This window comes from Psittacula echo (assembly GCF_963264785.1).
Source record: "Psittacula echo genome assembly, chromosome: 11".
Lineage (NCBI taxonomy): Eukaryota > Metazoa > Chordata > Aves > Psittaciformes > Psittacidae > Psittacula > Psittacula echo.
Window position 1 is genome coordinate 1970682 of NC_137746.1, and position 21119 is coordinate 1991800.

A 21119-nucleotide genomic window follows, 5' to 3' on the forward strand; every position below is an offset into this window, starting at 1 on the left:
AAGATTACTCTTTTTTCGGCACTGATTAGAATTCGGTCTTTCAAGGACCAAAATAATTTTCCATGAGGATGAAATGACAGAAGATGAGGATCTTGGAATCCTGTGATGGTTTGGGTTGGAAGGGGCCTTGGTTCCAACCCCCATGCCATGGGTTTTTTCCTCAGAGGTTAGTAATTTTTACTCCTCATTCTCCTTTTAATTTATTCCAGGTTTGAGCTATTTGGAAGATGAAGCCCAGGCTGCAGTTGGTGTTCTTCACCTGGATTCTCCTGATCTGGCACACAGAAGCGGAGTTTTTCACATCCATAGGTATGGAAAGAACTGATGCACGGTGTGATGTAGTCAGTGCAATTGCCAGTTTCAAACCCTGTCTGCATTAGGAAAAGCCACCCTTTTGCATCCTTGATGCTGTTCTGCATTGCAAGTCTTGTGTCAGTGCAACATCTGCAGTTGATCACAATGTGCTGTTACTCATGACCTGCAAGTCTCTGGGGACTCTGTCAGTAAAATAAGACAGTGCCTGTGTCTTATGTACCTGCTGCCATCCTGAACAGAGCACAAACCTTCTGCTAAGAAGCTGAGTCCTGAATGTGATTTGTGAAAAGAATGGAAGTGATATATTTTCTTGACAGCAGCTGAACTCTCCTGTCTTAAAGTTGGAGTTAGCTGTCAGAAGGGACAAATTAATATCCCACTTCTGTAGGACCTGAGTAAATCCTGAGGAATTCACATTGTTATAAATGCTGAAAGTAAATCGTCAGCTCTTGTATTCTGATAACTGTGAGAGAACCAAGTATGGTTGTGGTAGAGCCTAAAAGTAAGCACCAATGGAGTTTTCTGCCGTGATTTGGTCTAATGTTTTCCTGTGGAATAATGTGGGGAGTTCTCCCCTGTAAACATGTTGGAGATTAACTACAACTGGCTGTTCTGCACAACGTGCTCCGAGCTCAATGGAACTGCTTGTGAATGGCAAAACTCAAAACTCCTGGTGGTTTCTTCCCCAGCTCTGGAAATAGCCCAACCTGCTGACTTCCATCTACTTAATCATGCCTTATTAATAATTACTTTAGAATGCTGAAACTTAAGCTGTGGCTGCAGTTAGAAATCTCATCCGGTCTTTCTGTGGTTGGTCTTTGAAATCAAAGTTTGTCACAGCAATTAGGATTGACATGCCAGCAATTACCGCTAATGCCCATCAGGAGCGAGTGTGTGCGTCAGTCTGTACATGTTAGCCTGAAATGCCTCTGTGTTTAATGTTGTGTTTCCACAGTTACTTGCATTGAAAAGTTGTAATTTTAAGTGGTGCCGATGGTTAAGCTAATAAATTAATAGTGTGACCCAATCTGCATCCAAAGCATCTGTTCTACATATAGCAACTACTTGGATCTCTTGTTGCTTTGGCTCAATAGCTGTATTAATGTCAAACCTTTCTTTTGATTCTTATATACAATTGTAATGCTAAAAGTAACTCGGAGGCAGTGGAAGGGTCACAGCAGCGCTGTGTGAGCCATTGAAGGTGGGATTTGAAAAGCCCCTTGAAGCTTTTGAAGTCATGCCTGTGCGTATAACAGCTTTTGTGGTTTATGAATGCTGATGTGCATGCCCTTAACTTGTAAACTTGTGGTTTTAATGGTCCTAAAGCATTTCAAGTCTGTCTTCTGTGCTGTTGGAAATTGTTCCTTTTTTAGCTCTGATTAACATTTGCTCGTACTCCTGGTTTTAGGTCAAATGACAGACCTGATTTATGCAGAGAAGGACCTGGTACAATCTTTAAAGGACTATATCAGAGCAGAAGAGAGCAAGCTCTCTCAGATTAAAAGGTAGGGGGAGAGGTTTGTGTAATGAAGGGTGATGAAATGACTCGTCTGTGTTCAATTATGTCCACTCTTTGCTGCTAGATTGTGTTAGTAGGGGGCCCTGCTTCAGATATTGATTAATCTTTGCTTGTTTAGAACCTGTCTGCTGGGCTCTTCCTGCTCTTCCCTGTCCTTGTACCATCACAGTGCTCCCTTGGAGAAGCAGGAGAGGCTTCTCTGTGTGAGTTGAATGCCTCTGAGTGCCAGTGTTCTGCTACCTGGAGTAGCACTCCTTATAATGGCAAAGCGTGCCTGTGGCAACGTGTGGAGTGGACACGAAATCCCTGGCTGCTTTACCGTGTTGGGTTTGCCCTCAGGGACAGCTCTCCTGCTTTGTTCTCCTCAGTTGTCAACTTGGCTATAGCACATCTTGGACATGCTGAAAACTGATGGCTAAGACTTACTGCAAGTGAGATGCATCCGACTTTAATAAGGCTTAAAATAATAGGAAAACAAATACCTTTTAAAGTAAAAAGACTATTATAATTAAATCAGTTGGAATTCACTTTATCTGTGTGAAGTTGAAAGCTCAAAAGCTGGTTACGATGGCAAAAGCAGCAATAAATTAATTTTAGCTGTGTAATTAGAATGACTTAAGAAGGAAGACATGCATTCATAAATCGTTCTCAGACTGAGTTGTACACTTCTTATTCCAGCTGGGCTGAAAAACTGGATGCACTGACCAGCAAATCAGCCTCAGATCCAGAAGGGTACCTGGCACATCCTGTAAATGCATATAAGCTGGTGAAGCGTTTAAATACTGACTGGCTGGAATTGGAAAACCTGGTTCTTCAGGATACAACGAATGGTAAGGAGTTAGAGGAGGCAGGATGGCAAGAGGCAGCCTTACAACAGACTTGCTTATCCTCCTTGTATTTTGGAAAGCTGCAAATGTTTGTTTGTGTGTTGTGGCTTAAGTGTTATTGCCAAGTTTGTCTGAGATTTAAAGTAAGGACTGGCTCTTGTTGACTGGTTCCCCAAGTGAGTGAAAGCTGCCACTGAAACACATCTCAGTGAAGGCTCAAAGAAACTGGTACTAGTTTTGCTTGAGGAAAATGAAAGAATAGGATATGCTGAAGTTGTCACCTGTGTTGGCAACCATTGTTTTATCCCTGTTCTTGAGCTTTATGTTATTTTTAGATATATATATATATCTAAATAAATTTTATATCTATTATATAATTTATATAATTTTTATATATATATTTATATATATAATTTAATATATATTAAATATATAATAATAATAAATATATAATAAATATATAATATATAATATATATAATATATAATATATATTATATATAATGTATAATATATATAATATATAATATATATATTATATATATAATATATAATATATATAATATATATAATATATATAATATATATATAATAATATATATAATATAATATATAATAATATATAATATATATAATATATAATATAATAATATATATAATATATATAATATATATAATATATATAATATATAATAATAAATATATATTTATATATATAATTTAATATATATATTAATTATAAAAATATCTAAATAAATTTTAGATATATATATATATCTAAAAATAACTTAATCATCTGCTTTCCCAGTCTCGTACTTCTCCTGGTGACCATTGTTTTTTGACCACGTTGATCAGTAGATAAGCTTTAAGAATCAAAATGAGACACATACTGAACTATTAGAGGAATTTGTATCAGGCCCAGCATTCAGAAGTGGCAAAGTTGTAGTCAGTCTGTTGATAACAGGGTAATAAAGAATTGCTGTCTGTAAACCTGCTCTCCTCAATCAAATGTTTCCATTAGTAATCTTTGGTTTTGCATCCTGTTGTCAGTGCCTGCCTGAATTTCCTTCCAGAGCTTACTTTTTTAAATGGAGGTTTATTTTCACTGGACTCCTTGTCAGTAAGGGGGAAGAGGCGATGTTTTTGGGCAGAGCACTGCATGTTTTCCCGTTCTACTTGCATATGCCAAAGTTTAGGTAGTTGGAAGGTTTTTTCCAGCCAAGATTTTTATTGCTTTTTGGATAGGCATCCTAGATGGAAATAAATCACTCAATTCTATCGGGTATTTCTCTCTAATCCTTTCTCTAAGGTGTCCTTTCCCAGTTCTGCTTGCTGTATGGCTTGAAGTGGTTGGGTGGTTTTCCTTCAGCTGGTGGCCCCCACATCTGCCCAACCAACCTGCGCCGTAACCTTGATACATTTATGTAGTACCCTTCATTCCATTTCTAAGTGCTTTCTGGTCTTACTTGTCAGGTTTAAAAGCCTCTTACTGAGTAAGGTCCTACCCGGACTTGGGGGATCCTGGATCAGGGTCTCTGCCTCCTGAGCTGCCATTGGAGATGCTGGAGTAGAGAGTCTGAAATCATCATTTAGTGCTATGATCTGCGGTTGTCTGTGTGGGTGTTGCAAGAGAACTGATGAAAGCCGTTCATTTCCTTGTCTCTTTCTAGCATGAAAACTTAAGATCATTAGATTCACATTGTACTTTAGTGATTGTGTGGCACAAGAAAACTGAGGGGTTTAGATCTTTATCCTTTGTCTCTTGCTCATGAGCTGTGTTCTCAAAATGGGACAGAAAGCTATGTTTTCATATCTTGAGAGCATAATAAGGGGCTTCAAATCTGGATTATTTGCATCTGAATTCCCAAAACTAAGCAGATGCTTCCTCTTCTGTGTTAATCCTGTACTGATACTTACTCACGTGCTGACTGTTACATCTTTCCCTTTCACTGCAAAGGCTTTATTGCAAATCTCACAATTCAGCGTCAGTTCTTCCCAACGGAAGAGGATGAGACTGGAGCTGCGAAGGCTCTGATGCGCTTGCAGGACACGTACAAACTGGATCCTGAAACTCTCTCTCGAGGCAACTTACCAGGTAAGTGCACAGAGGACTCTTTTCCTTTACGAGGAAGGAAGTGGTTTTCCAAGGAGGCTTTTGTTGAGTGACTGTGCTCCTGTTCTTTATCTATGAAATGGGGTTTAACAGGTTTTGCCCCAGTGAGATGTTTTGGGCAATCCAGAGGTATATTGAGATGAGTCAGTGTTTTGTCATCTATGCCCTGATAAATGTTGCTGCTGCTTGTAAGAGATGTACTGGAGCAGGTCATGGTTGCTAGCAATACACTGTTTAAAACTCAATAGGCTTTATTAGAGTGTGGATAGCTGAGCTGGCAAAACAGTTTCAGTTATTATATGTAGGTTATTAACAATGACCTTAATGTAAAGTCTTTATCTGTGCATCTGCTGAGCAACTGGAAATCAGTGCAGATACAGTCAAATGGATGCCCAGTTTGTCTTAATAACCATCAGCTTGCTTACACACAAATTTGCATCTCCAGTAATGAACAAAGAAGCCAGCTCTGGATGTAGTCAGGCTTCTCTGATCATCTAACAGTGTTTGGAGGTTCAGTAAAGCCTGTTAAGCTGTTGGTCTGCTCTGCCTTTGTCTACAATAAAAAACGTAATAGCTTACACTAATACCTATGTTAAACTTCTCTTGGTTTCCAAAGGAATTAATGTCACAGAAGTAGGATAGAATTTAATCTTTAACTCTGAAGCATTGTCTTTTAGAAGCCTATTTGGATGATAAAAGTGTGTTTACCGATATTCCTAAATATGCTGTCTTTCTGGGTTTAGGAACAAAATACAGGTCCTATTTGACAGTAGGTGACTGCTTTGGTATGGGGAAGACTGCTTACAATGATGGAGACTACTATCACACAGTACTGTGGATGGAACAAGCCTTAAAACAACACGATGAAGGGGAGGATACAGCAGTCAGCAAAGTGGAGATCCTAGATTATCTCAGCTATGCTGTTTTCCAGTTTGGGGATTTGCACAGAGCCATGGAGCTAACCAGGCGGCTGATATCCCTTGGTAAGAACAAAAGACCTGCTATTGGAGCACTGGGAACTGGTGCCAGAACAGCCATGGGTCCATATGGGTGAGCTGACTGGAAGGGTATCCTGCCAGATGACTTACAGGTCTTGGGTCTCCTTATGCATGCAGTATCTTCAACAAGTTATCTTATAGTGTGTGCTGTTCTTACCTGAGATCAGATGTGTGTCTGGCTGCAGGATCTGTGTGCTTTGCTTCAGTGTCCTGAGATGTGTTTGGTCAGGTTGTCTGAAGTGGTGATCAGGGCTACCAGATTTAGGCAGTGCTGTATCTTCTGTAAAGTCCTCCTGATTTCATGTATTCCCCTTTATTCTTCAGTGTTGGGTACTCTTTGATGGCAGAAGCATACCTTGCCTGAGCTCTTAGAGTATTTATTAGTGAATACCCAGAACAGATTGAGTTTCTTAAAACCTCCTTTTATCTCTGGTCTGTTTCTAGCTGTCTCTTGAGTAAGCAAATAAGCATTGCTTCCTATCCAGCATTGCCTGCTTCCTGCATTGGAAAGGTTCAGCCTCCCCAATTAGACATCTACTGTGTTATGCATTTGTATTTTTTAATCAGTGGTGGTTCTTAGCTTAGATGTTAGCTGCATCCTGAGTGTGGGTGAAGCCTTTCTATTGAAAAATAAGTATTAGTAATTTCTGCAGACACTGGGGTCCATAGATTAAAATGTACAAGAATATGAGTATTGAATGTAGCCGCCTCTGCAATACAGCTTAGCACTGGTAGCAGAATGTAAATCCTTATCAGCACCAAACAGTGGAACAGACTTGGCAGTCCCATGGGAGCAGCAGCTTCCTCTGCTCTGGCTCAGCTTCCTTATCTGGCCACTATTAGCCTGAGCTCTAATGAGAGGTTATTTCAGTGGCCTCCTGGGTTAGTTCTGCAAGATAAGCACAATAGGCATGGGAGGGCCAGAAGGGAAAGAAACTTCTAGGTGCAAGTGTCCAGAAGCATTGGTGAGCAGGGAATTGTCCCTTCTTGGTTTTGCTGGATAAAGGTCTGATGATAATGTTTATTGATTTATACCAGCTATCATTAATAAATCACTAGTGATAGTCCATTGATGATAGTGATGCAGGATACCTCCCATATAATCCTGTCGCAAGCATCTAGAGATGGGTGCTGCAGGTGGGCTGTTAGTGACCACCACCATGTCCTTCTGGGCTTCCCGACTTTGGAGGGCATATTTGGAGCTGGAGTCTGTGGCTGGAACTCCACAGTCCTTGATTAAAGCATGCTTGTGCAGTGTGGATGAGAAGCATGGTGGAGAGGAGGAGTGCAAATGTGGACTAGCTTGATCTCTGCTTATCTTGGGTAGAATTGGGCAGAAAAGTTGAGAGAAAAGCAGGGATGTGGAGACCAAAAACTCCTCTGTTTGTTGGAATGCAGATTTTGTGATGGGTCCTTCCAGGAAAGATTCTTTTGCAGACTATGGCTACCTTCCTGTGCGGAACCAGAAGCATCCCAGTGCTGCTTTTCGGTGCGAACTGGAGCTGGTGTTTTTGGTAGCCTGATAATACTTTAAGAATGAAAGAGTTTTTGCTGTCTCGCTAAAAAGACTTGTTTGTATTAACTGAGATCACTTAACTGCCTGGTTCTGTCTGCCTTTCTCCCCATGAAGACAGTACTCATGAGAGGGCAGGCAGTAATCTGCGCTACTTTGAGAAGTTGCTGGAGAAGGAGAGGGAGGAGGAGAAAGAGAAGTCAAACGAGACCATGACAACAACGGAACCAGTGGTGCAAAGTGGTGCCTACGAGAGGCCTCTTGACTACTTGCCAGAGCGTGATATCTATGAGGCCCTCTGCAGAGGTGAAGGGGTAAAAATGGTAAGAGAAAGGCAGGGATTTCCTGCCTGCTGCCTTTGCACGAGGGTGATGGAGCTTGGTGTGGGACATGGGGAGGTTTGCTTTCTGTGAAGAAAATAACATAGCTCTCTCCAGGCTGAGATTTGTATCTTGTGTCTTGGCCTCTCTACCTTTAGTTAATCCTAGACAGAAAAGCGGTGCTGAGCTGTACCTCTTAAAGGTCGCTGAAAATTGATTCTCCTCAGTCTGTCTGCTCAGCCATTTCAGATGCTGACTGTACAGATGTGCAGGAGGCTTTTTGCACTGAGAGCTTTGCCACACTTGAGAATCACATTATTCCTTCTTTCTTGCATCTTAGAAATGCCTTTTTGGGGTGATTATTTCAACTGACAAGTCTCCAGTACCTCTTGACAAACATGGCTTTAAATTCGCAGTGCAGGGAAAAGAATCCATTCCATCTGCATCTTCTTAATTCTAAGAAGCAGACTTACAGCTGGCTGTTTATGTAGTCATTTGCTTAATCTGTAACCTGTTGTGATTTAATTCTCCAAAAGGCTGGTGTTTCAGCTGGTGCTCAGTGGTATCTGGAGTGGTGTATGGGGGTTTATTTGCAGCGAGTTGCAGGATCACTCATGCTTACCTCTGAAGTTTGCTGTCAGCTGATGGCTTTTACAGTGTCTGTGGCCTGAAGCTTGCTCTCTTTTTGTGTCTGGCCTGTTACAAGTTCATGAAAAGTAGTTGAGCAAACAAATGTGCTGTTTGACATCTTGTTCCAGACACCTCGAAGGCAGAAAAGGCTGTTCTGTAGGTATCATGATGGAAACAGAAACCCTCATCTGCTCATAGCTCCCTTCAAGGAAGAAGATGAATGGGATAGCCCTCATATTGTACGATACTATGATGTCATGTCTGATGAAGAGATTGAGAAAATCAAACAACTAGCTAAGCCAAGGGTAAGTTTTCCCTCTTCCGTCTCACTAATGACTGCTAATTCCATGCTTTAATCTCCTAGTCAAGAATAGGCAAACGATTTGAAAGATCTGGTTTCATACTACAGATGATACACTGCAGCTGTGAGCCTAAGGGGAACGATTTCGAAACTGCCTGGTGATGTAGGACCATAGAGCCCAGGCTCCTGAAGGTATTTATGCATTGTTGCACTTAATTATGCAAAGTTCTCAGTAAATGGCTTGGAAACCTTGTAGGAAACTAGGGACTAGACCTGTAAAATAGATGACTGATTGGCTTACAGTGGTAGAGGTGTTCGATATAGCTGAAGTCTGCCTTTTGAAATGGAGCTGAGCTTCAAAAGAAAGTTAAAGCCCAAATCCCAGTAGAAATGGGAGGAAATGTTGGTTTTAAGTTGTGCTAGAAGGATATCCAGAGTTCTGGGGAGTTTTTATTTCAGGTAACCTGGAATTCACCGCTTCTGTTTAAACCACAGCCTAGACCTGCGCAGGGGTGAGCACTTTAGATGCTGTGGTGCATCCACAAGTGGAACCATGGTGTTCTGAAGCCACACACTGCTTATTGGGAATAATGTGCTGCAGTTAATACAGAGCTGTTAAATAATTCCTGGTCTTGGACTTGGGAAGGTCAAAGTACTTGTAAGGATGACTGCACAATGCAATCATTCCCCCAGAGCACTTCAGATCTGACTTTTCCACCTAAATATGCTACTGTGCCAAGTGTAGATCCAACTCAAAGTCAGCAGCTTGGAGTAGGAGCCCTAGTTCTGATGTAATTCCTGTTATTCACGATGTGAATTCTGATGACTGCACACCAAAAAGCAGCTAAAAAATGCAAAGCTTGTAATTATCTTGTCTGGGTTTTCTGGAGGTGGGATTTCCTGTCTGTTCCCTTCCTGACAGAGGTATAACAGTGTGAGGTCTGTTGTAGATGCTACACCTTACCTCTGTAAGACAAACACTTCCATTTTTGTAGATGAATGGTTCATTTTAGCACTTTTCCTGCTCCTGCTATGAAATGCGGTACTAAAATTCCGGTCAGGAATTACCCTTCTGTATGTGGTTTTAAATGGGAACTCAAATTGTTAACAGCAGTTTGAGAAACTGATGCTTCTGAAGATCATTAGTAATTTGGGATGTTTATGAGGCTGGACTGCAATGACTACCAGCCAGCTATGGGAGTGTTGGCAGAACACTCCTGTCTTGGTGAGGACTCTCACCTCTAGAAATGAGGGAGTTTTTCCTATTGCATCATACTGTAACACTTCAAAAGCTTCAGATAAAATGGAAATATAGAACATGTCACTTAATCTGTTCTATTAAACACACTCTAAGGCAGCTGTTAATTTTTTTGATTTTTCCCTTTTTCTTTGAAATTCTATGGAAAGTCAAGTCTTGCTCCCTGAGTTTTGCTTATATTACTAATGTGAGAGGAATTCCTCATATAATCTAGCGTAGAACCGGGATTAGTCCCTCTAAGAGGTTAATACCGTAGTCTTAAGGTTCAGATTAAAGCTTCCAGTTAAAAGCACTCATTTCCTCTGAACTCTTCTCTAAACCTGTCTGTGGCTCAGCTGCAGGAATAGCTTTAAATCCTGCAGATCTGCTGAGGGAATGGAAAGTGCAAGGCCTGTGCTGAGATGGTCCTTCATAAATAGAGCTTAACTTCAGCCAGGAAAGTTTAGTTAGCCATCATGGAAGCTTTCAGACAGAGCTCTGAAGCAGTATGTTAGTTTTGGGCTTAAAGATGAGCACTTCCCTTGTTCTAAAATGCAGCTACAAGAAGTTTCTCCTCTTTGGTCCAAGCACTTTTAACATTATCTGCACTTTACACTTGCCAATCCTTCTTGTTTTGTAGAGAAACAACATCTGTATGTGATTGAGAGGAGCTATATTCAAGTCGCTTTGCATGCTCGTTTTGCAAAATGCAATCACTTTCACTCCAGTGCCAAAAAGCAGTTCCAAGTTCTCAGGCAGTACCTCGGAGCTGACTGGGATGGGTCAGGGCAATTCTGAACTCTGTCGGAGTGGGCAGCATAGGGAGAGATCTGCTGTGCAAGTACAAGAACCTTATTCCTCAAATACAAGCATGCAATACAGGCACGAAGAGGCAAAAGTAAGGTGTGGAGGGGGGACACACATCTTTGAACTCAGTGCTGTAGGGTTTCAGAAGGAAAAGCCATTGGGGCACAGTAAACTAAATGCAGTCTAAGAGGAAGAGTGGGTGAAGCTTTTGATCAGTCCAGTGTGTTCCGGTTCTTCAAAGCCCAGCGAATGTGTTGTCAGGCTGCTTTCTCCACCTTTTCTAAGAGGAAGCCTCACATTTAGGAGTTGCTTTGTACCAAGTGAGGTATAGATTTTGTGTCTCAACTGAAGAACCCTGCCTATCAGAAAGAGATGTGGAATAAAAAGCAATGTGGTCAGGCTTGGTTTAGTTCGGGTTTATTTAGATCAAATGCTAGGTGCAGAAATCAAGCAAGCGTATACAAGCTTGAAAATGGCAGCAGAATGAAAAGTTTGGGAAGCGAAATTATATCCCAAAGCTGTGCAAGTGAAGGACAAGATTGTCAGCCTGGCTCTTCTGTTATGATTTATGCGGGAGAATCTGGAGCAAACTAACAGTGAGTCAGAATTGCAGCAACAGTTGTGCCAAGAGCTCTTGTATGAGGAACGAGACAGCTGACATGGATTGTGAAGCTGGCTGCAGGCTTACTTGGGGAAAAACGAAGGAAATAATGACTGCATGCTCTGAGGAAAACGCAGCAAAAAAAGGCTTTCAGTGACCTATAATCAAGTGGAAGGAAGGAGGCAGGATTTTGTGTGTTTGTGGTTTGCAGGAGTTAAATTTAGATGTGGTCTGTGTTTACTGTCAGAGGAGTGTCCCAGTTCTTGTTCTCAGCTGCAAGTAGCAAACCGAAGTGCCCCGTTGTGTGATGCTAGCACTGGGCCATTGCTTTGACACCACAGCAATCCTCAACAGCCTTGCCAAGATCCAGGCTCTTCCTACAGACGCGGTGATGTGGCTGACTGGTGATACATAACTCACTGTTTAAGCTGTGTAGGTGGACTGTGCTTTTACAGAGTTACCTCCATAATGTCATAACACGCCTCAGACTGTCTCCGTGAAATCAGTGTTCCAGGCGCCTTCCAACAGGAATATCTTGAGCATGGGAATGTTGAGAGGTGCCCTCAGGAGTTTTCTACCACTGTGGCTTTGCCTGTCCCATAATTTGTAACTCGCTCCCTTGCTGGTTTTCATCTGAGAACGTGTTTTTTCAGTCCACGTGAGGAGCAGGCTGATTAAATTCACAGAGTATCCAATGATTTTCTCTTTGCCAAGAACCTGAGCTTCGTACGTTAACTTCTGTTGTTCCCTCTTGTTAATATTGAGTGCAGCTGTTTAACAAAGTACCTTCAGAACCTGTTGAGCAAGCAGCACTCATGGATTTAATGACTATCATGGCTTGTGCAGTCAGTCAGATTCCTTATCCAGGATCCACTGCCAGTTATGGATTGCATTTGTGTTTCTGCATGTCCTGTACTAGCGTGAAATCGGACCAGACTAGGTTGGAGCTATAACTTTCAGCCGGTGATATACTGAAGTTGGGCAAATCAGGCTGATTTTGGTTAAGATGAGAGGGGATTATTTCCTAACCTGTAGTTGATGTGTTTCTTCCCCCTTGGGATTTTTTTACACAGCTGGCACGAGCCACAGTGCGTGATCCCAAAACCGGTGTCCTTACAGTGGCCAGCTACAGGGTATCCAAAAGGTAAGCAGAGAGGAGTTCAGCTGTAAGAGTTCTGTGCTTGATGCCTGTCATCAGCTACCTACAGCTGAAAACTGCATGTAGCAAAAGCTTCCTCAACAACTGCATGGTAAATGGCTCGTTCAGCCATCTGAGTGAGGGCAGAAGAATCCTGCCTTAGGAAAGGTTGGTGGTGTTGGCATTCCAAATAACATGTTCCAATCCTTCCCTTCTCCTAGCTCGTGGCTGGAGGAGGATGATGATCCTGTTGTGGCCAAGGTGAATCGACGAATGCAGCAGATCACAGGGTTAACGGTGAAAACAGCTGAACTGCTGCAGGTTGGTGCCTTTGTACTCGGGTTGTTTCTCATGCACGTAGCTCATTTCTGGCAAGCTAAAGAGAAATCAAGTGTGCCCTAGATAACAGTCTTGCCACAAAGTGCTCTTTCTCAAAGCATGTTTTGGATTTCTGGAGAGCAAATGCTGTCTGCTGCAGCAGTCGCTTGCAGTTCAATGGATGTTGATGCTTTCTTCCATGCTGTAGGTTGCCAACTATGGAATGGGAGGGCAGTATGAGCCACACTTCGATTTTTCTAGGGTAAGATCACACTGTCAATTATTTCTTAGTAGGGTGGGGAGGAGGAGCAAGTTGTTCTAAGAGGAAACTGTTGAAACCCCTTTTTATTAAAGCATTCAATGTATAGTCCTGTTGCATGGATGGATGATGACTTTGGAAAGCCTTTGCACTGCCTTCTCTGATGCTGAAAGTTCAAGGGAAGAAAGAACAAATCTGCCTGCTTATCTTGGTTCCTTGCACGGTACAGAGACACTAAAAGACAGCCCTGCAGCACTCAAATATGCTCTTTCCATTACTTCATTTGGAAACTGAGGTTTGCAAGCCCTGGGTTGTGAGCCTGTTGTTCCGTCAGGCTTCTGAGTTCAGCAGGGTTGTTTGGAGCCCTCCTCTGGAGGGTATTTTAAAGCGCTTTGCTGGAGCTGGATGACGAGAAGACCTCTTCTGTGTCCCTCCAAAAGAAGTCGCTGTTATGGAAGTCTTCATGGGTCGCAAAGCCCTCAGTGTGGCTGCAGTTACAGGACCTGCAGAGGGTTTGTTGGGCTCAGGAGGGCAGTGGTACAGGGGGCGGAACTTGCCACTGGTGAGTGCCAGATGCACACTAGGCACTAGAGGGCTCTGCCTTGCAGGTAACAGCTCTGGTTTGCTGCAAGTGGGGAGAAAAGAGGAACGGATTGTTACCCTAAACCAGCTTATGAACATGCTAATCATACTGAACAGCCATGGTGACTGGTAATTTCAGATATAAACCCCACCTGATGCCTTGGTTTCCAGCAGAACCGTGGCATTTCAATGGAATCTGGCTTAATTCAGGCTGTTCCAGTGGTTTTAGCTGGTAAGAGGCTTTGCTGCAGCCAGAGCACAACCTGATAATTGAGTGCAGAGTTGGAGCCACCTAACTTAGCACTGTTTAAAGTAATAAAAACAAATCAATCCTGAACTTCAGCACTGTGGAAGCTCAGATTCCTTAGCTTTGGCCTGCTGAGAGAATTTTCCTGTTAACTTAAAGACTGCTTCATTTCCTGAATCAAGCAAATGCTCTTAAATTATCTTCAAAGCCTTTGAACTCGAGGACCTCGGCCATCAAAATGGCCAGTGTGGACTTGGCTTTTGGGTTAGGCAGCTGGGGCAGAGCTCCACTTGGAACATAACCTTGGCTGCAGGCATCAGTTCAGAGAGCCGTGGAATTTGCCATAGCTCTGGACTGGTCCTCCAGGCTCTCTGTGCATCACAGATCCTGATGAGCCCTGTAGCTTTTGTTCCCTTGCAGTTCACACAGGGACACGTTAATAGTTGCATATTACAACTTTGAGAGTTTGTTGGCTGCTTAAAAGGTAGAGAAGTCTTTTGCTGTTGAAGTTCACAAGTGCTGGGCCTGAATACATCTCAATGCTGTTGGGTTGTCCTTTTTGGATTGAATCTGTGTATGCAGATACAGAAGTCTTGGTTTTTATGAATCTGTTTCAGGAGAGACCTTTTATTTCTTGAAATATACGTCAAGTAGATTGAGCTTTAACATCTTAGAGATAGCGGCTGTGGTTTTTCTTTGCTGTTTGTCTTTAATACTGGTTTCTTTAAGTGTTAAAGTTTATGGTTTTGTGTAGAAAACTGCACCTTAATGTCTCCTGGTTGAAATGACTTCCTATGAGCAATGTAAATACACTTTTAACTGCAGTTTTTGAAGGGAAGAGACACACACACATTGATGTTCTAGATGTTCTTTCCGCTTCGAAACTGGCACCAACGTGATCTCATACTTCAGCAAACAAAACTCAGTGTTTCTTACAGAATAAAGAGAATTTGATCTTTTTGATGTGGTGATTAGTCCTGAACAAGTAACCACCTAAAAGAAATGCACTATTACTGTTCTACAGTTTTGCCTACTGGCAGAAACTGCATTTTCTCATGACCGTATTTCTTTAAGTCACTAATACATTTACAAGAATCAAGTGTATTATCTAAAGCCATTGAAGATGAGTTTTTCATATTCACCTCAGTTGTTGACTTTGGATCACTGTCCACTACAGTAATGGCCTTCTTAACTTTACTGGGATAACATCAGTGTCACAGGCCCTGAAACCCTTCCTTCTACTCTGCCTTAAGAACTGCTTCAGTGCTACTTCTCCCTATAGCATCTGATTGCTCCGTGCATGCAGTTATGCACCCTGGCTGTGATTTGTAATGGCTTTAACATTGACCTGTATCAAGAGCCCCTTTCAATTCCAACTCTTTAAATTGGCCTTCAGGATCTCTCTGCAGAGCTACACGTATGTAACTCTAGTGTAAGCCTGTTTGGAACTTGGGTTAAAGTTGTTGTCTGTTACAGCGACCCTTTGACAGCACACTCAAATCGGAAGGAAATAGGCTAGCGACGTTTCTTAACTATGTAAGTACCTCTGTTTGTCTCCTGTCTGTGAGCTTGAAGTTTGCAGTTATTCTCATTTAATTTTATAGAAAGATGAGCCAGATGCTTTCAAGCGGTTAGGGACTGGAAATCGTGTGGCCACTTTTTTAAACTATGTAAGTATGCTGATCCTTTGTACATTGAGTGTCACTTTAGCAGCATCTTGTTTACAGCGTGTGTGGTTGGGTGTCTGTAGAGATTCCCTGGCATCTGGAAGCAGGGATTGCATTGTTGTAGCAGCATCAGGTGCTGTCCCATCTGAGTTGAGAGAATTCTGGTGGTATTTAACCTCTTTAACCTCAGAACAGAAAATGTGAATACAGGACCTGGCTTCCCCTTTTGGGGAATGATACTATCCTCTACCATGAAATCTTTGACTTTATTGGAGACCTGTTGGTGGGAGAGGAGAATTGGGCTTATTTCTCAAAGGCAAGTGCTTGGGGTACTCGTATGGTGTGCAGTTTGAGAGCTTGACCATCAGCCACATTGAGATGGTCATGTTCTTCCACCACTGTTTGACAGCACTTGATGTTGTGGTCTGTCAGCCTCTGTTTTAGCTTTCTGTCAAAGCTGGAGTCACTCCAGCATAGCTGTTGCTTCAGCAAATGGAGGAGACGTAGCTCATAACCTTGGAGCAAGTGGGTTACAAGTGCAGAATTGAAAAGGTCCAGTAGTTGCATGCGTGGTACAGCCTCCAGACCATGTACACCAGGATCAACAGAACCGCCACTGACACTAGTGGCCTAATGGTTTCACAGTAGTCTTCTGATACCTTATCAGCCTATACTTATCAGTAATTAGGATCACTGAATCTTCTGTGTCTAACTTTTGAGTGAGACAACTTCAAATATAAAATCCTGTGATGAATATTTATGGCTGAGTGGTATTTTGTGTGAAATACAGCTCAAAAGAACCAGGAATACTTTCAACTTGATATGGCAGGAGGAGGAAATAATTCTCCCAAACAAGAATCCAGATAAGATTGGGTAGCTGTGAAAGTCTGCTGAAAAAAAGGCTTTGATTTCAAATTGTCTCAATCTGTATTCTGTTTGTTTCTCAGGCTTTTGGACAAGCCTTGATTTAAAGTGAATGATCCGTACCTTATTCTCTGCCAGTTGTACATGGTCAAAGGCAATTTACCCTTGTATGTCCTGTCTAGAAGATACCATACGTGTCCCAACACCCTACTAAAAAGAGTGGTCGTGTTGCTAAGACATAACTATTAACTTGCAAAGTTGCATGTACATGCTTTCTAGTTGGAAGGGCCAGAAACCTGTGCACCTATGGCATCTTATGCCCTTTTATTGTAGGTACCGAGCAGGAGGACACCAGAGTGGTAATAACATCTGCTTTAAACAGAAATCCAAGTTGCAGTAGAGAATGTGGGGACTTGGGGAGTGCATTAATAGTAGTCCTGCTGGTTTTAGTGGGAGCTGGATCTGACTTATTTGTTTCTTTTAATTAGAATCTGATGACAAACTTCCTGAAATATGTGGGAAGACTTCTTTTAATAGGAGTGTTTCTAGGAACTTTGGTGGGTTTTGGATCGAGTCTAGAATTTGTAGTGAATCCATCATTACTGGTGAATTCAATAGGGTTAAATTCATTCCAGTGTAGAAGGGCAAAGTATAAAGATGCATGCTTTTCTTTAGAGTCACATAGCCGCATGTACTGAAGCTTGAGCTGCATAAAGCACTTGAAGTGGCCTAACACCACTGGTGAACAGCATAGAAAACAATGCAGAAAGTGAGGCTTTCTAATAACTTGTGTAGGGTTTGAAGTGGTTGACCAAGATGCATGAACTAAATCACGAACATCAGTTCCAAAGACATGGTTTCAATTTATGAGGAAGCTTGTGGTTTAACAGACACTTGTTTTCCTAATTGGATCATAAACTGGAATGAAATTCTTAAAGCTGCTTGACTCTGAATCCTTTCCCTTGTTCTAGAGCACTAGTTCATTAACACTGCAGGAACACAGCTGCTGATGGCCGATTGTCCAAAGGGTTGTATATAATTTAGATGAAATGCTGAACAAAAGCCATCATTAGCAGGCGTTGTTACTTCTGCAGCTCATGCTGGTTGAAGAGCGTCCTTTCCTCATTAGCACCTCCATAGAGGTGCAAGCAGGAATCTCTGTCAGGGCTTGGGGCACTCTAGCTTGTGAGACTGCGTGTACAAAAGGCTTTGTAAATGGACTGAGTTTGTGGACTTTGTTTTCTCAGATGAGTGATGTAGAAGCTGGAGGAGCTACAGTGTTCCCAGATTTTGGGGCAGCAATATGGCCCAAGAAGGTGAGTCTGAATGTGTTTGCGTGATTTCTCCTCTCTCCTGATGGTCTTATCTTCTTCAATACAGTCCTGCGTCCATTTAAAAGTCACTGATGTGAAAGAGTGCTGTTTGCTGCATCTTGATGGACAGGCTGTTGTGTATCAAGGCAGCTCTAGCTGGTCTTGTAGTCTGCAGGGCTGCTTCCTTTGTTTTTACAATGTGTAACATGAACAGTGTCTGTGTAGAGCTGTTGTTAACAAAAGCTTGTATTCAGGTAGAACTCTCAACCCTGACCATGGCTGAATTCATAGAGTGGGACTACCGGAGTTTGTGTGTTGTCATACAGTGGCCTATGCTGAAGTGCTTCATAAAAGCATTCAAAGCATTTCCCTACTCTCCCTTATTGTAACCTGAATAATTCTATTGTCCAGGTTCTGACTAACCCAGGTCTGGTTTCACTTTTCAGGGAACAGCAGTGTTTTGGTACAACCTTTTCAGAAGTGGAGAGGGTGATTATAGAACAAGGCACGCAGCTTGTCCAGTACTAGTAGGGTGTAAATGGGGTAAGTAATACTGCTTTAGGAACAAAACCTAGGAAGGCTCGTGTGTGCAGAGCCAGTGACACACTGGACCCTTACAACAGCTTTTAATAACCTGGGTGTTGCTGTTTAACTACTGGAGTAATTTGGCCATAATGAGAACTCCCCCCGTTATCCAATGAGCTTGTGTCAATGACAGCACAAAGTGTGTAAGAATGCCCCTGGGTTTGTGTAGGGTATCAGCGTCAGGGTGACTTGAATTATCACTTGACTTGAGCCAGGTCTGTTCCTACAAAGATCTGTGCTTAGTTTTAACTGCAAGAGGAGGAGAGGTAAATGTGAATGTGTGGGCACTGGGGATTTCTGCTAACTGCTGAAAACTCCTCAAGCTTCATATCATCCCATACCCACCTTCTCTAGCGTCCAGGGTATTCCCCTGGAGTGCCAGACCTATAAATACCAGACCCAGAATACACTGCTCTGTTACTGTTGGTCCCTAAATTGTGCAATTGGAAAGATATTTTCTTCCCCAGCCCTTTGCATCTTCCTATGTCTTTCCCATGGATGGATAGAGAAGTATAAGCAGGGCTGGTCAGACTGAGAGATGAGGCTTTACTTGCAGTAACCATCTGGATTGCGGTGATGCACACACTGGTTATATGATGGCAATTAATTTCCCATCCTTGTTTCCACAGTGTCAAACAAATGGTTTCACGAAAGAGGAAACGAGTTCTTAAGACCTTGTGGGAGAACAGAGGTTGACTGAACCCCAACCTGCTGCAGGCCTTTGTTTGTCTCCTTTTCTACTGTTGTTTGTTCCAGTTCATTTCTAAGAAATGATCCATCTTTTTCTCCAAGAGTCCTGGCACTTTACCAAAAAAAGAACAACAAAATATGTAACGGTGAAAGGAAGTAAATGGCATTGTTCACGCACTTGTGTCTTGGTTGCTGTTATTTCCCTGCCTTCTGCCCTCCCGGCTTTCTCTGTAGTAGTGGTGCATTCGGTATGTTTGGGTGCGTGATCTTGGGCCTTTTGTACCTCGGAGGATTTAGATGTTAAATATTTCTTTGAGCCCAAGTTGGGCTGGGGTTGTTTGTTTGATTTTTGTGTACATGTTGACTTTATTGTATTTCTATGGATCACAGGTTTTGAATCAGAAATAAATGTTCTTTCCATAAAGTGATTCTCTACTCTGTGTCCTTGCTATGTATAAGGAAACAGCGGGCCCTTACTTTTTCCTCTGAAGGTCTGTTGCTTTGTTGCCCTTTTTCCATAGAAAATACATGGTGGTTTTGGACAATGTTTTATTTAAGGCTCCCACACTTGATGCAGAACTGTTGCACCTTCAGTAGAATCTGGAAAGGTTTCATTTATGTATTGAAACTAAAATGTATCTTTGGAGCAGAGGGGCTGTATAGTGACACTCATGAGAAGTGATGTTAATTTTGTTATTGTGGATACTGCCTGGTTTTGATGCGAACACTTAAAATCTGAAGCCTTTCAAGGCCTTCAGTGGTGTTGACAACTCCTTACTCTATTATTGAAGTCAGTTGGATGGCTTGTGAGCAGATCTTTGTCTTGCCCTTCAGACAGCTGGGAACGCTCGTGCCCTTTGAATGTCAGGATATAGATTCTCCTCTGCCTTTTTGCTTGCATGTTGGTAATGGCCACAAGGCAACATGTGGCGAGCAGTGTTGTCTGTGATAGAAAGGAAATCCCATTTCTGAATTACAATTCAGAAGAAATGGCAATTAATTGCTAAAAAATTAATAATAAATGGGCAAAGTAATGGAGAAATGAGCAGATGTTTCAGAAACGTGGAAACTTGCTGGTAGTACCAGGCTTGTATCGAGAGGTGACTGTGCAAGGTGGACTGACCTCAGATCTCTCCCTGGCTGCTTACGGTATGGGCATGGCTTTGTGGGAATATGGATGACTGTAGTGAACTTAAAGCCAGGAATGGTGCTACAGCCATCACTTACTGCTTGAAGACTGGCTTGGACAACGGTTAATATGCTGAGAAACTGTCCTGGGAAAGTGAAAGGAGCTTCAATTGCACTGAAACATCCAGTTGAGGTTGTGATTGTCAGATGACAGACGAGAGTTTCCTTTGGCCTCTCCATCGCCCTACATTGAGCAAGGACTGGATGAGCTGGGATGAGGTAATGCTTCAAACAGCTGCCGGGCAGGGTTAGTAGCAAGGGACCTGCTGTCCTCCTAGGAAACACTTGTGGAACAGAAGAGTTTCATGTGTTGGGTATAACAGATATCATCAGTTTATTGTATTGGTAATAAAGCAATGTGGCTCAGCAACAGACCTTCATGTGCCCTGAATTTTACATGTGAGGTTAATGGTTATTGCTTTGTTTAGTCAGTTAGATGCAGCAGGTAAGTACATACATTCACTAAAGCTTTAATGCACACAACTGAACAGAGTTGGATTGTCCGGGTGGAGACTTGCTGAGCTTCAGTGGTTCCTGATACTGAAATGAGAGGAGCATCTGGTCCTGTAAGTAAATTGTGTGACCAGTTGTAGCAGGCAGCTATAGAAATAGCAGGATTTTCTCCTGAAAGCTTTAGGGAGCGCAGCTCAGTCGTTGCTCTCTAATTGCTCAGTGCTGCTTCACTTGCCATGAATGTTGTGGCTTCTGGCTGGCTCCTCAGCATATTTCATTGTTGACCTCTAGTTTTCTTAGTAAAATCTCTCAGCACACATAAACTGAAGAAAAAAGGGTTTATAAAACAAGCATTCAACATCTGACAGCCTCGCAGATGTGAAGAGCTGCGGATGAGCCAAAGCCACAATCTCAGCTTGGAACACTTCAGATTTCAGAGGGAGGAAGAGGAATCTACTTAGTTTCTGTCAACGTGGTATGTTGACAGATAAAGTTCACATCAGGACTCGGGCCAAAAATGTGCACATCCCACTTCTGAAATGGGGTACTTGGCTGGGGAATTCCATTGTGTTAACAGCTCTATCATCCTGAACTCTTAAATGTGACTTGACTTGCTTGTTTTCTCTGGGAAAAAC

The 21119-nt window shown here is 42.3% G+C and overlaps 1 protein-coding gene across 2 annotated transcripts; it reads left to right on the forward strand.

Annotated features, from left to right (window-relative positions):
* Positions 1-227: 227 nt before the first annotated feature.
* P4HA2 (prolyl 4-hydroxylase subunit alpha 2) lies at positions 228-18853 on the forward strand (the record flags this gene model as incomplete). 2 transcript variants are annotated; one of them, XM_080627074.1, is made up of 14 exons in its annotated part: positions 228-309; positions 1724-1820; positions 2513-2664; positions 4618-4755; positions 5517-5756; positions 7402-7607; positions 8363-8539; positions 12254-12324; positions 12540-12639; positions 12845-12898; positions 15201-15260; positions 17503-17571; positions 18015-18111; positions 18783-18853. In XM_080627074.1, 14 exons carry the CDS (start codon positions 228-230, stop codon positions 18851-18853), a joined length of 1614 nt encoding a protein of 537 aa, XP_080483200.1. The 2 variants fall into 2 exon arrangements, with proteins under 2 accessions (XP_080483200.1, XP_080483199.1); XM_080627073.1 differs by lacking the exon at positions 15201-15260 and adding an exon at positions 15329-15394.
* Between the last annotated feature and the right edge of the window lie 2266 nt (positions 18854-21119).